Source organism: Giraffa tippelskirchi, chromosome 4 (assembly GCF_054371585.1).
Source record: "Giraffa tippelskirchi isolate mGirTip1 chromosome 4, T2T-mGirTip1v1.2.pri, whole genome shotgun sequence".
NCBI lineage: Eukaryota > Metazoa > Chordata > Mammalia > Artiodactyla > Giraffidae > Giraffa > Giraffa tippelskirchi.
Window position 1 is genome coordinate 126,767,195 of NC_137278.1, and position 13,239 is coordinate 126,780,433.

Genomic DNA, 13,239 nt, shown 5'->3' on the forward strand with positions numbered 1-13,239 from the left:
TCTCCAGCTTGCATTTTCACCTCTTGGGATATTCCTTTTCAAAACACAGACCCCATGTTGTGAGAAAATCTGAGAAGCTATGTGGAAAGGCCCTCATGAGGAAGACAGAGACCCCTGACCAGCAACCATAACTGTGAGCTCCCAAATGGCAGCAGCACTACCTGCCAGCCTTGTGAATGAGCCTGTTCTTGAATCCTCTGGCCATCTTCATCCTACCTCAATCAGTGCTACCTGAAGCCTAGCCAAGCCAGTCATGAGCAAATATGTGACTATTGTTTTAAGATTTCAAAGTTTCTAGGTGTTTTGTCATGCTGTGACAGATAACAAATATTTCTTCTTCTCCCCCTGAATTCCCTCTCTCACCAAGGGGCACTGCCATTATTCTAACTGTCCACATGAAAAGCTGAGTGACATCTTAAATTCTTCCCTCACTCAACAAATTAAATCTTAGAGAGTTTTGCTTCTAACTCACATTCATACTCAGCATCCTTTTTCAACCCCACTGTCCTGGCAGATTATTTCTCACCTGGTAAAATGTATTCATAGTAACAGGCCTCCTTGTTACTCTGACATTTTCTGGATTGTTTTTTCAAAATGATCCTTCTAAAATTTAAAAAAAAGTCTTCATATTACTTCTCTGCCTAAAATCCTTTAATGAATCCTCCTACTTTTCAAGGAGAGTTCAAACTCCTTATCAAACCTCAGTCTCTTGTTCATGAACCTCTAGTTGCTAGCTTCTTCAACATGCACCCCTTAATACTGATTTATTTCCAGTCTCCCAAATTCATCTTCCAATTTCCTATCCTCTTGTCTTCCAACATGCATTATTCCAACATGCCTTCCAAAATACAGTTTGTGGGAGACGTTCTCTGTCCAGCTAATTCTTCTTGGTGCTATAAGACGCTTCTTGCCTGAATGTCTGTTCATACTTCTGACTGAGCACTCAGTTCACTATGTTGTGATAGTCTGTTCTCTGGATTGTCTTTTCCTAGTGGATAAGATCAAAGTCTAATTCATTTTTATATCACACACTCCTACCAGTTTTATCACATGCCCCAGCATTTGTAGAGCTCAGTGAATATTCAAGTGTCAAAAGTGCTCATTGAGGACTTCCCTTGTGGTCCAGTGGTTGAGAATCTGCCTTGCAATGTGGGGGACATGAGTTCTGTCCCTGGTTGGGGAACTAAGATTCCACATGCCTTGGAGCAACTAGAGAGACCATGCACAGCAATGAAAGATCCTGCTTGCTTCAGCTAATAAAGAATGTTCCTTGGACTGATTGTTGTTGTTCAGTCACTCAGTCTTTAATATGTTGTTGGATTCTGTTTGCTAGGATTTTGTTAAGGATTTTTGCATCTATGTTCATCAGTGATATTGACCTGTAGTTTTCTTTTTTTGTGGCATCTTTGTCAGGTTTTGGTATTAGGGTCATGGTGGCCTCATAGAATGAGTTTGGAAGTTTACCTTCCTCTGCAATTTTCTGGAAGAGTTTGAGTAGGATAGGTGTTAGCTCTTCTGTAAATTTTTGGTAGAATTCTGCTGTGAAGCCATCTGGTCCTGGGCTTTTGTTTGCTGGAAGATTTCTGATTACAGTTTCAATTTCCATGGTTGTGATGGGTCTGTTGAGATTTTCTATTTCTTCCTGGTCAGTTTTGGGAAGTCGTACTTTTCTAAGAATTTATCCATTTCTTCCAAGTTGTCCGTTTTATTTGCATATAGTTGCTGATAATAGTCTCTTATGATCCTTTGTATTTCTGTGTTGTCTGTTGTGATCTCTCCGTTTTCATTTCTAATTTTGTTGATTTGATTCTTCTCTCTTTGTTTCTTGATGAGTCTGGCTAATGGCTTGTCAATTGTATTTATCTTCTCAAAGAACCAGCTTTTGGCTTTGTTGATTTTTGCTATGGTCTCTTTTGTTTCTTTTGCATTTATTTCTGCCCTAATTTTTAAGATTTCTTTCCTTCTACTAACCCTGGGGTTCTTCATTTCTTCCTTTTCTAGTTGCTCTAGGTGTAGAGTTAGGTTATTTATTTGGCTTTTTTCTTGTTTCTTGAGGTGAGCCTGTATTGCTATGAATCTTCCCCTTAGCACTGCTTTTACCGTGCCCCATAGGTTTTGGGTTGTTGTGTTTTCATTTTCGTTCGTTTCTATCCATATTTTGATTTCTTTTTTGATTTCTTCGGTGATTTGTTGGTTATTCAGCAGTGTGTTGTTCAGCCTACATATGTTGGAGTTTTTAATAGTTTTTCTCCTGTAATTGACATCTAATCTTACTGCATTGTGGTCAGAAAAGATGCTTGGAATGATTTCAATTTTTTTGAATTTACCAAGACTAGATTTATGGCCCAGGATGTGATCTATTCTGGAGAAGGTTCCGTGTGCGTTTGAGAAAAAGGTGAAATTCATTGTTTTGGGGGGAAATGACCAGGTCTAACTGGTCTATTGTATCATTTAAAGTTTGTGTTTCCTTGTTAATTTTCTGTTTAGTTGATCGGTCCATAGGTGTGAGTGGGGTATTAAAGTCTCCCACTATTATTGTGTTATTGTTAATTTCCCCTGTCATACTTGTTAGCATTTGCCTTACATATTGCGGTGCTCCTATGTTGGGTGCATATATATTTATAATTGTTATATCCTCTTCTTGGATTGATCCTTTGCTCATTCTTTGTCTCTTTTCACCACTTTTGTTTTAAAGTCTATTTTATCTGATACGAGTACTGCTACTCCTGCTTTTTTTGGTCTCTATTTGCATGAAATATCTTTATCCAGCCCTTCACTTTCAGTCCGTATGTGTCCCTTGTTTCGAGGTGGGTCTCTTGTAGACAACATATATAAGGGTCTTGTTTTTGTATCCATTCAGCCAGTCTTTGTCTTTTGGTTGGGGCATTCAACCCATTTACATTTAAGGTAATTATTGATAAGTATGACCCCGTCTCCATTTACTTTATTGTTTTGGGTTCGAGATTATACACCCTTTCTGTGTTTCCTGTCTAGAGAAGATCCTTCAGCATTTGTTGGGGAGCTGGTTTGGTGGTGCTGAATTCTCTGAGCTTTTGCTTGTCTGTAAAGCTTTCGATTTCTCCTTCGTATTTGAATGGGGTTCTTGCAGGATACAGTAATCTGGGCTGCAGATTATTTTCTTTCATTACTTTAAGTATGTCCTGCCATTGCCTTCTGGCCTGAAGAGTTTCTACTGAAAGGTCAGCTGTTATCCTTATGGGAATCCCCTTGTGTGTTATTTGTTGTTTTTCCCTTGCTGCTTTTAATATTTGTTCTCTGTGTTTGATCTTTGTTAATTTGATTATTATGTGTCTTGGGGTATTTCGCCTTGGGTTTATCCTGTTTGGGACTCTCTGGGTTTCTTGGACTTGGGTGATTATTTCCTTCCCCACTTTAGGGAAGTTTTCAACTATTATCTCCTCGAGTATTTTCTCATGGTCTTTCTTTTTGTCTTCTTCTTCTGGGACTCCTATGATTCGTATGTTGGTGCATTTAACATTGTCCCAGAGGTCTCTGAGGTTGTCCTCATTTCTTTTAATTCTTTTTCCTCTCTTTTTCATTTATTTCTATCATTCTATCTTCTACCTCACTTATCCTATCTTCTGCCTCGGTTATTCTACTGTTGGTTCCCTCCAGAGTGTTTCGATCTCATTTATTACATTATTCATTATATATTGACTCTTTTTTATTTCTTCTAAGTCCTTGTTAAACCTTTCTTGCATCTTCTCGATCCTTGTCTCCAGGTTATTTATCTGTAACTCCAATTTATTTTCCAGATTTTGGATCATTTTCACTATCATTATTCGGAATTCTTTATCAGGTAGATTCCCTATCTCTTCCTCTTTTGTTTGATTTGGAGGGCATTTATCCTGTTCCTTTACCTGCTGGGTATTTCTCTGCCTTTTCATCTTGCTTATATTGCTGTGTTTGGGGTGGCCTTTCTGTTTTCTGGCAGTTTGTGTTTCCTCTTTATTGTGGAGGTTCCTCGCTGTGGGTGGGGTGAGACGTGTGGCTTGTCAAGGTTTCCTGGTTGGGGAAGCTTGTGTCGGTGTTCTGGTGGGTGGAGCTGGATTTCTTCTCTCTGGAGTGCAATGAAGTGTCCAGTAATGAGTTTTGAGATGTCAGTGGGTTTGGTGTGATTGGGCAGCCTGTACATTGAAGCTCAGGGCTATGTTCCTGTGTTGCTGGAGAATTTGCATGGTATATCTTACTCTGGAACTTGTTGGCCCTTGGGTGGTGCTCGGTTTCAGTGTAGGTGTGGAGGCGTTTGATGAGCTCCTATCGTTTAATGCTTCCTGGATTCAGGAGTTCTCTGGTGTTTTCAAGATTTGGACTTAAGTCTCCTGTCTCTGGTTTTCAGTCTTATTCTTACAGTAGCCTCAAGACTTCTCCATCTATACAGCACTGATGATAAAACATCTAGATTAATGATGAAAAGTTTCTCCACAGTTTCTCCGAGGGACACCCGGAGAGGTTCACAGAGTTACTTTGAGAGGAGAAGAGGGAAGAGGGAGATAGAGGTGACCAGGAGGAGAAGAGGGGAATCAAAAGGGGAGAGAGCAAGCTAGCAAGTAATCACTTCCCTATGTGCTCTCCACCGTCTGGATCTCTCAGAGATGTTCACAGAGTTACACAGGGAAGAGAAGAGGGAGGGAGGAGAAAGAGGTGGCCAGGAGGAGAAAAGAGGGAATCAAAAGGGGAGAGACAGATCCAGCCAGTAATCAGTTCTCTAAGTGTTCTCCACAGCCCGGAGCGTACAAAGAGATTCACAGAGTTGGGTTGAGAAGAAAAGGGGGAGTGGGGAGATGGAGGTGACCTGGTGGAGAAAAAGGAGAGTTAAAAGGGGGAGAGAGCAATCAAGACAGTGATCTCGCTCCCAAGTAAAAATGGGTACTGAAGACTGGATTCTTGAAGATACAAAGTTATAACAAATACTAAAAAGCAAAGATTAAAAATCTAGAGTAGAGGTTAGGTTCTCAAAAATACAATATTGAAAAAAGAGAAAAAAGAAAAAAAAACCCACCAGAGTCACAAAAATTATAAAATATATGTATATGAAGTTTGCTTTAAAAATAGGGTCTTAAAAAAAAATTAAAAAAATACAAATTAAAGTAAGGCCTTTTTTTTTTTGAAAGGTAATAGTGGGTTATAAAAATGAAAATTGAAGGAGTAATAGTGGAGTTAAAAATAAAAATAAAATAAGAAAATAAAATAAAATTTTAAAAAATTAAAAAAATAATTTAAAAAGTGTTAAAAATTTTAAAAATGATAATAGTAAAAATATATCTAAGGCTTTCTCTGAAGCTGTTACGGACAGTGTGGGATCAGTTCATTTTCAGATAGTTCCTTGGTCCAGCTTGTAATTCTCAAGGTCTCTAGGCCCCTTCCTGTGTAGTCGGCGCTAACTACAGGGTTTTAATCTTTTGCATCTGTCTCTTCCAAAGTGGTTCCCTTTGTTTCTTTTAGCTTCTTCAGTTTGCTGGTCTCTTCAGTGTCTAATTTCCTCCCTGACACAAGGGGTCGGTGATGGTCACTTTTTATTTTAGTCTCACTTGTTCAGTCGTGCTGTGGGGAGGGAGGAACACTGCAAACAAATCTCACTGACGTGTGCTCACAATGTTTCAGCCACACTGGGTTTGTCCTGCTCACGGCGTGTGTGCTTTCCCAGTCTACACTGCTCAGACTCCAGGTTGCACTGCCGGGAACTGTCTGAAGCGGCGCCTGGGGTTGCCTGTACTTCCCAGGTTTAAGCCACTCAAGTTCAGGTTCCTGGGTACTTCACAAAGGCGCAGACTTGGTTGAGCCTGGGTTTTGTGCCCTTCCCAGGTCCGAGCAGCTCCGGTGACCAGGTTTTTGGCTAGCGCAGTAGGGGGCTGCACCTTTTTCCCCTTTCCCCAGCCCAGCCGCTCGATTTTCTGGGTGTACAATGGGGGCAGCTTCCCAGGTGTGACGTGCTCTCCCCTGGAGAGCTGATCTCTGGCTGCAACCCTCTCGGCGGGTGTCAACCCTCCAGAGTCCCAAGAAGTCCTGGTTAGCAATGAGATATGTTTGCAGTTTGGTATAGGATGCCTCTCTGGGGCCGCAATTCTTCCCTTCCGGCTCTGGCTGCCCTCGTTTGCCTGTCTCTGGCAGAAGATGGCCTGGTCCACAACAGGCTTGCTCTGCTCAGTCCTTTTTTCTGTGAGCAGGCCTGGTGGTGTCTTAGGTTAAGGCTTTTCGCGGGAAAGCTATCCCACGGTCTAGGTTGCTGTCTCAATCTAGTTCCCTCAGATTGCCCTTGGGGCATTCAGACCCAGTCGTTCCCCAAAGCAATGCAGCCCGCCCCTCCCTGCCCAGCCCCCACTTGCTAGTTGGGGATGCGCGCGCCTCTGGGCCAGGCGCCCTCTGGTATTTGCTGTTAAGTACGTAAACAGCGGGTTTTAATTATTTATTTATTTTTCCTCCCGGTTATTTTGCCGTCTGCGATTCCAAGGCTCGCCACAGACCCGCCGGAGAGAGTGTTTCCTGGTGTTTGGAAACTTCTCTCTTTTTTAAAACTCCCTTCCCGGAACGGATCTCCATCCCTACCTCTTTTGTCTCTCTTTTTATCTTTTATATTTTGTCCTACCTCCTTTCAAAGACCTTGAGCTGCCTTTCTGTGTGTCTGATGTCCTCTGCCAGCGTTCAGAAGTTGTTTTGTGGAATTTGCTCGGCATCTAAATGTTCTTTCGGTGAATTCGTGGGAGGGAAAGTCGTCTCCCTGTCCTATTCCTCCGCCATCTTAGGACCGCTCCTAGGATACTTTTCTTTGGCTGCAAGTAACTGAAAATGAAACTCAAACTGGCTTAATAAGGACATTTATTGTCTCCCACAGTTGGGAGTCTAGAGGCAGGACTCTGGGTTGGGAGGTATCACGCAGCAGTTTCATCTCCACCTCTCTCATTCTTTATGTGTCAGTTTTGTCTGTGGGCAGCTCAGATGCTCAAACAGTTCCAGGCCTCACATCTACTCAGAACAATCACCAAGGAAGAGAGGGGGCTTTTGTTCCCAGCATTCCAACAAAAAGCCTGTGATCAACTATGTCTGCTGTCACATCATCGCCTCCCATCACTCCCCAACATACACCAATGTCTATGGCCGATTAAATGAAAAATTCTTACTGCCTTAACCACCCAGGGCTCAACCCTGGAGCTTGGAGTGAGGTCATCTGCCCCTAAGGCACCTGGGCTGTGGAAGGAATGGTGAATATTAAATAAACTTGAGGTCCTATTAGGAAGGGTGAAGATGGAATTGATTCTTGGTTATTCAGTTAGAAAAGTGTTCACCAATGTCCACCACAAATGTAGTGATTTAAAATGTGCACTTGCTGAAACAATTAGAAACAAAGCATGAAAAGTTAGGGAAAGGACTTCCCTGATAGTACAGTGGATAAGAATCCGCCTGCCAATGCAAGGGACACGCATTCAATCCCTGGTCCAGGAAGATTCCACATGTTTTGGAGCAATTAAGCCAGTGTACCACAACTTCAGACCCCACGTGCTGCAACTACTGAAACCCCGGAGCCTAGAGCTTGTGCTCCACAAGAGAAGCCACTGCAATGAGAAGCCTGTGCACCACAAGGAAGAGCAGCCCCTGCTCACCTCAACTAGAGAAAGTCTGTGCACAGCAACAAAGATCCAGTGCAGCTCTCCCCAAAATTAAATAAATAAATCATTAAAAAAATCAATTGACCATATTAAAAAAAACTTAGGAAAAGGACACATTAATACTTGATTGCCTGTGAACTGTCATTCATACAGACCACTCTAGTGGGTAAAACTCTGTGCTTATGTGCTCCTCATACTGTGGTTGATTTCATTTCTTTTGTCAGATAGCACTTACATAGACAGTGCTCAAGGTTCTGTAACTGAATACCTGTTTTAATTTATACACTGCTATAGCCTTTAACAGTCTTCTGTAAAAAAAATGCTGCACTATGTTGCACAGATATTACTGGTTTTCTTCATTCAGATTTTATGAGTAGAATCTGGGCTTTAAAAATTCTATTCTTATTCTTTGAAGCATGTTGCATACTTCTTAATAGGATGGACAGTTCTGAAAACAAAGGGCTATTTAAACTTGCTCCTGTAGTTCAACTTCATCAATGGTGACTGTGAACCATTATGAAGAATGTAGCAACTTGCTTGTGCCTAAAAGGAGAAATTGGAACTGGAATGTTTATTATATGGGGACTTCATGGGCTTAATTCGAAGAAGGCAATGGCAACCCACTCCAGTACTCTTGCCTGGAGAATCGCATGGACGGAGGAGCCTGGTAGGCTACAGTCCATGGGGTCATGAAGAGTCAGACACGACTGACTTCACTTTCACTTTTCACTTTCATGCATTGGAGAAGGAAATGGCAACCCACTCCAGTGTTCTTGCCTGGTGAATCCCAGGGACGGCAAAGCCTGGTGGGCTGCCATGGGGTCGCACAGAGTCAGGCTCGACTGACGTGACTTAGCAGCAGCAGCAGCAGCATGGGCTTAATTAATCGAAAGCTAAATCTTAATGTGTTTGTGCATCTGTTCATTTTTTCCAGCATTTCGAGACATCCAAGAAATACTTTACTAGCATTTTCCTGTGCATTAACCTCTAAATGTGAAAAGTTACTGAACTTCTTTTTGAATACATGAATTTAAAAAATTAATGTAGATGCATTTTCTGTCTGTTTACTGCTCTTCTCTGGTGTATACAATAAACTCACATATAGAAGGTTGCACTAAAATATTAACTTCAAATTTGCATCATGACAAATACAGAGAATGAATATGAATTTCTTAAGCACACAACAAAACATTATATATCTCTCACTAAGAGGCTGAACAATCTTAAAAGAAACCAACCCTGAATATTCACAGAAAGGACTGATGCTAAAGCTGAAGCTCCCATACTTTGGCCACCTGATGCCAACAACCGACTCATTGAAAAAGACATTGAGGCTGGGAAAGACTGAGGGCAGGAGGAGAAGGGGATGACAGAGGATGAGATGGTTGGATAGCATCACCAACTCAATGGACACGAATCTGAGCAAACTCCAGGAGATAGTGAAGGACAGGGAAGCCTGATGTGCTGCAGCCCATAGGGTCTCAAAGAATGAGACACAACTTAGCAACAGAACAACAAGAGGCTGAATATTACATTAACAGTCTTATATTGGGAAGTGAGTGGTAGACACAGTGCTAAAAACTTGATCTGTTTTATCTCATTTAATTCTTTTACAGTCTTGTGAAATATTTATTATTATCCCCATTAAAGAAACAGAATCTTTGAGAGGTACTTGACTGCTGAAGATCTCATAGCTAGTACACTCTGCTAGTGTGTTATCAGGACCTTACACCAGGTGTCAGCCTGTCCTCTGTGCACAGGATTTGGCTGGCAATTGAACTAGAACATGGAACCCATACAAAACAGCGATTGCATATAAGATGGGCTTTCTCATGCATGGAGCTTATTTTTAATTCATGGGCTAGGTGAATACTGGATTAGGTAAATGCTGTGTTAGGTGAAGCCTTTATGCTTTCTAAATTCAAGATTCAGAGTCCAATTGTGGATTTAAAAGTTTCAGTTAGGGTTTGCAAAAATAAAGGACTCCCTTATTGGATTGATATTCATCATTTCAAATGTCTGCAACTTGTATAGTTGAACAGTAAAAATAATGCTACATTTCACATGAAATGATTGGGTTTTAACTTCTTTCAACAAACTTGAAAGCCATTTAATTTATTTACTTTTTAAATTTATTTTTATTTAGCTGTGTCAGGTCTTAGTTGAGGTATGCAGGATCTTTAGTTGTGGCATGTGGGATCTACTTCCCTGACCAGGGATTGAACCCTGACCCCCTGCATTGGAAGCACAGAGTCTTAGCCACTGGAACACCCTGGAAATAATTTGAAAGCCATTTTAGCTCTAAAATACATGTGTCTACTTGCTTTCTCATTGTAGATTTTAAAGGATTTGTTTAGTTGTGTTATTTGCTCCCAGGCCTCACCAAGGGTCAAGGCCCTCCATGATCTGGCCCCAACCCTGCCTATCCCATCTTCTACATTCTGAGCATCAGTAAAACCAAACTGTTTAGCTTCTTGTGCTTTGTCTGTACTGCCCCTCCATCATGCCTCTGCTCTACCGCTTGCTTGCTCTGTCTTTGGGGGTGGGAAGGGCATGGTAGGATTATTGTTACCCCTTAGATGTGTCATGGATGTTAAACGACATCTTGGGAGAACAGTGTTTAGCATGGTACTTAGTGTATAGTAAGTGCTCAGTAAATGTTAACTGTCCCTGACATGACCAATATTATCAGTGTTCTTACTACTCATCTCTCTACATGGATTACCCACCCCTCCCTGCCTGCATATCCAAATTCTCCTCATCACTCAAGATTCTACTCAAAGGCTCCCTTGTTGCTGTTGTTCAGCCACTCAGTCATGTCCAACTCTTTGCGACCCTGTGGGCTGCAGCATGCCAGGCTTCCCTGTCTTTCACTATCTCCCTGAGTTTGCTCAAACTCAGGTTCATTGAGTCGATGATGCCACAAATTCTTTAAAATTTTTTTCTCCCTCCTCAAAACTTCTTTAGCATTTCACTTCTGTACAACTCCAATAGCACTTTCTTCTTTATTTTCCATTGATTAATAGTATACATTCTTAATCTCTCTTTGCAAACTTGAAGCCTTTGGAGGGCAGGGACCAAGTCTGTATTTCTGGCTGTGACTCTGTGGATGGCAGATAACAGTTATTGGTTGAAGAAGTCATTCCATGGCCAAGGGTCTGGTAGCACTGCTTGTTTAGCAGCATTATCTGCTGACAATGCTTCAGATACCAGAAACATTGCCCTCATTGCATTTACCACTTTTCTAAAAATTCATCATCTTCACCAAATATTACTGAAACAATATTAAGATTGAGAGCTCTAGGGATTCTCAGGTCCTGGAAGTCTCGGCAGATGTCTGCCCATCTGGTTTGCTGTACATGTGATGGGAGGAAGCAAGGCATCTCCTATGGCTTCCGAATGCTGCCACTTCAGGGTGGATTCCAGTGTAGAGATCAACCATTCTTCCAGCCACTGCTCCCCTTCCCCATGCCTTCTAGATCTGGAGGAAGATGACACTAGGGCTTTCTCTGTCTGAGGTAGGAAGCACTGCTGTTTGTAGCTACTCCCAGAGATACAAATGCATAGAGAACTTGGCTTTTTATGCTGACTAAGAAAACAAGAATATATTTCTTTTGAGAGGATTGCATGAGAAGGCAAGGGAAGCAATAACTCTTGGCCCCCTCATTTACCATTACCAGAGTCAGAATTTTTTTTAATTAATTTATTTTTTTAATTGAAGGATAATTGCTTTACAAAATTTTGTTGTTTTGTGTCAAACCTCAACAGAATCAACCATAAGTATACATATATCCCCTCCCTTTTGAACCTCCTTCCCATCTCCCTTCCCATCTCATCCCTCTAGGTTGATACAGAGCCCCTGTTTGAGTTTCCTGAGCCATACAGCAAATTCCCATTGGCTATCTATTTTACATATGGTAATGTAAGTTTCCATGTTCCTCTCCATACATCTCACCCTCTCCTCCCCCCTCCCCATGTCCATAAGGCTTTTCTCTATGTCTGTTTCTCCATTGCTGCCCTGCAAATAAATTCTTCGGTATCATCTTTCTAGATTCCATATATATGCATTAGTATACGATATTTATCTTTCTCTTTCTGACTTACTTCACTCTGTATAATAGGTTCTAGGTTCATCCACCCCATTAGAACTGCAGAGTCAGAAATTTCTGACATACAATCAGTGTTCACTGAAGAGGTAAAAACAGAGTCTTGATTCCTGATTAACTCAAATTCCTTCTGCTAAATAGGCAGCCTCTTGGGAAGCAGATTGGAGAGAACTCAAATGATTGAATCAAGGCATGTAAGTTTGTCTCAGTTTTTTAAAATCTTTGGCCATACCATGGGTCATGTGGGATCTTAGTCCTCCCACCAGGGGTCAAATTCATGCCCCCTGCATTGCAAGCACACAACCTTAACCACTGGACCACCAGGAAAGTCCTTCCCCAGTTTTAAGAAAGATTTTTCACTGACAGCATGTAAGTGGCAACACCTTAACTGAGGCTGCTTAGAGAACTCTAACATGAAGCAACTGAACAGCAGGTTTTGCTCAGCATTTGTAGGTGGACTGAATGAGATATTCCTCTAAAGCTCTTTCAAATGTAAGCTGAATCATGAATTATTAAGACAAATGAAGCTGGTTACCTGAAGGGTGGACTGCTGGCTGGTCTTCTGAATTTGACAGAGAGGCAAAGGCTTAAACACACCCTTTAGTTTTAGGAAGGCATTTCGGTATCGAAGATATTCCTTATTCTCATTGCTTTCCTTTGTGCTTTGTTTCAAAGGAAATTTTGCTGTTGAGATTCTTCTTCTGACCACTTTTCGTAGAAACTTGGGCATTTTGCAAATATGTCGGGTTTTTATTCCTGAAACATAAACAGAATATACTTTACTGCTTAGTAAACCTAGGTCACTATAGGTGGAGCTATATGGATTAAGTTGGCTGAAATAGTCTGGACACTCCTTCACCCATTTACAGAATTGTCTTTCTGTTGGTTCTTTTATTTTAAATGCACTATGTGGTCTATTCAGAGAATATATAGCGTCTATGTAATAAACAAAGAAAAATTTTAGGTTATCAACAGATCTGATCCATAGGAGAGATTGCCTGTACTTACTTGTGCCAGGTAATGTGCTAAGTACTGTAAATAAATAATCCCACTGAATGAAGGACCTTCATGAGGTACTCTTATTTTTATGACATCACAGGTAGTCCAAGTCCACTCAGCTAGAAAGAGGCAGAACCAGGCTTTGAACATAGCTATTTAATTCTGAAAGTTGCACCATATGATTAGACATAGTGCTTCACAAACTTTTCTCATCAAATCAAAAATTGTAAACTATAAAACATTATATATAATAGATCATTATCATAGAAATATGATGTAAAAAGAAAGTATGATGTATTTGTATGGCACACAGTGGTAAAATTACTAGGCTCCTTGCAGGTGGAATCAACAATCTGAGGGGCTCAACCACCCCAGCTCAGCTGGCTGCCTGAGGACTGAGGGGTTCCATTTTTCAATTTCTGTGTTAAACATCTGTGGCACATCCTTTGGGGAACTCTGCTATATACTATGCATGTGTGCATGCTAAGCTGCTTCAGTCATGTCCAACT

The 13,239-nt window shown here is 41.2% G+C and overlaps 1 protein-coding gene across 2 annotated transcripts in view; it reads right to left on the reverse strand.

The window, feature by feature from the left end:
* The window catches only part of LOC145546168 (uncharacterized), a 135,667-nt gene that overhangs the window by 40,262 nt on the left and 82,166 nt on the right, over nt 1-13,239 (reverse strand). For both annotated transcript variants that reach the window (XM_081592229.1, XM_081592228.1), the window contains exon 8: nt 12,267-12,487. In XM_081592229.1, the coding sequence (XP_081448355.1) occupies nt 12,267-12,487 (221 nt within the window). The remainder of the gene's footprint in view (nt 1-12,266; nt 12,488-13,239) is intronic.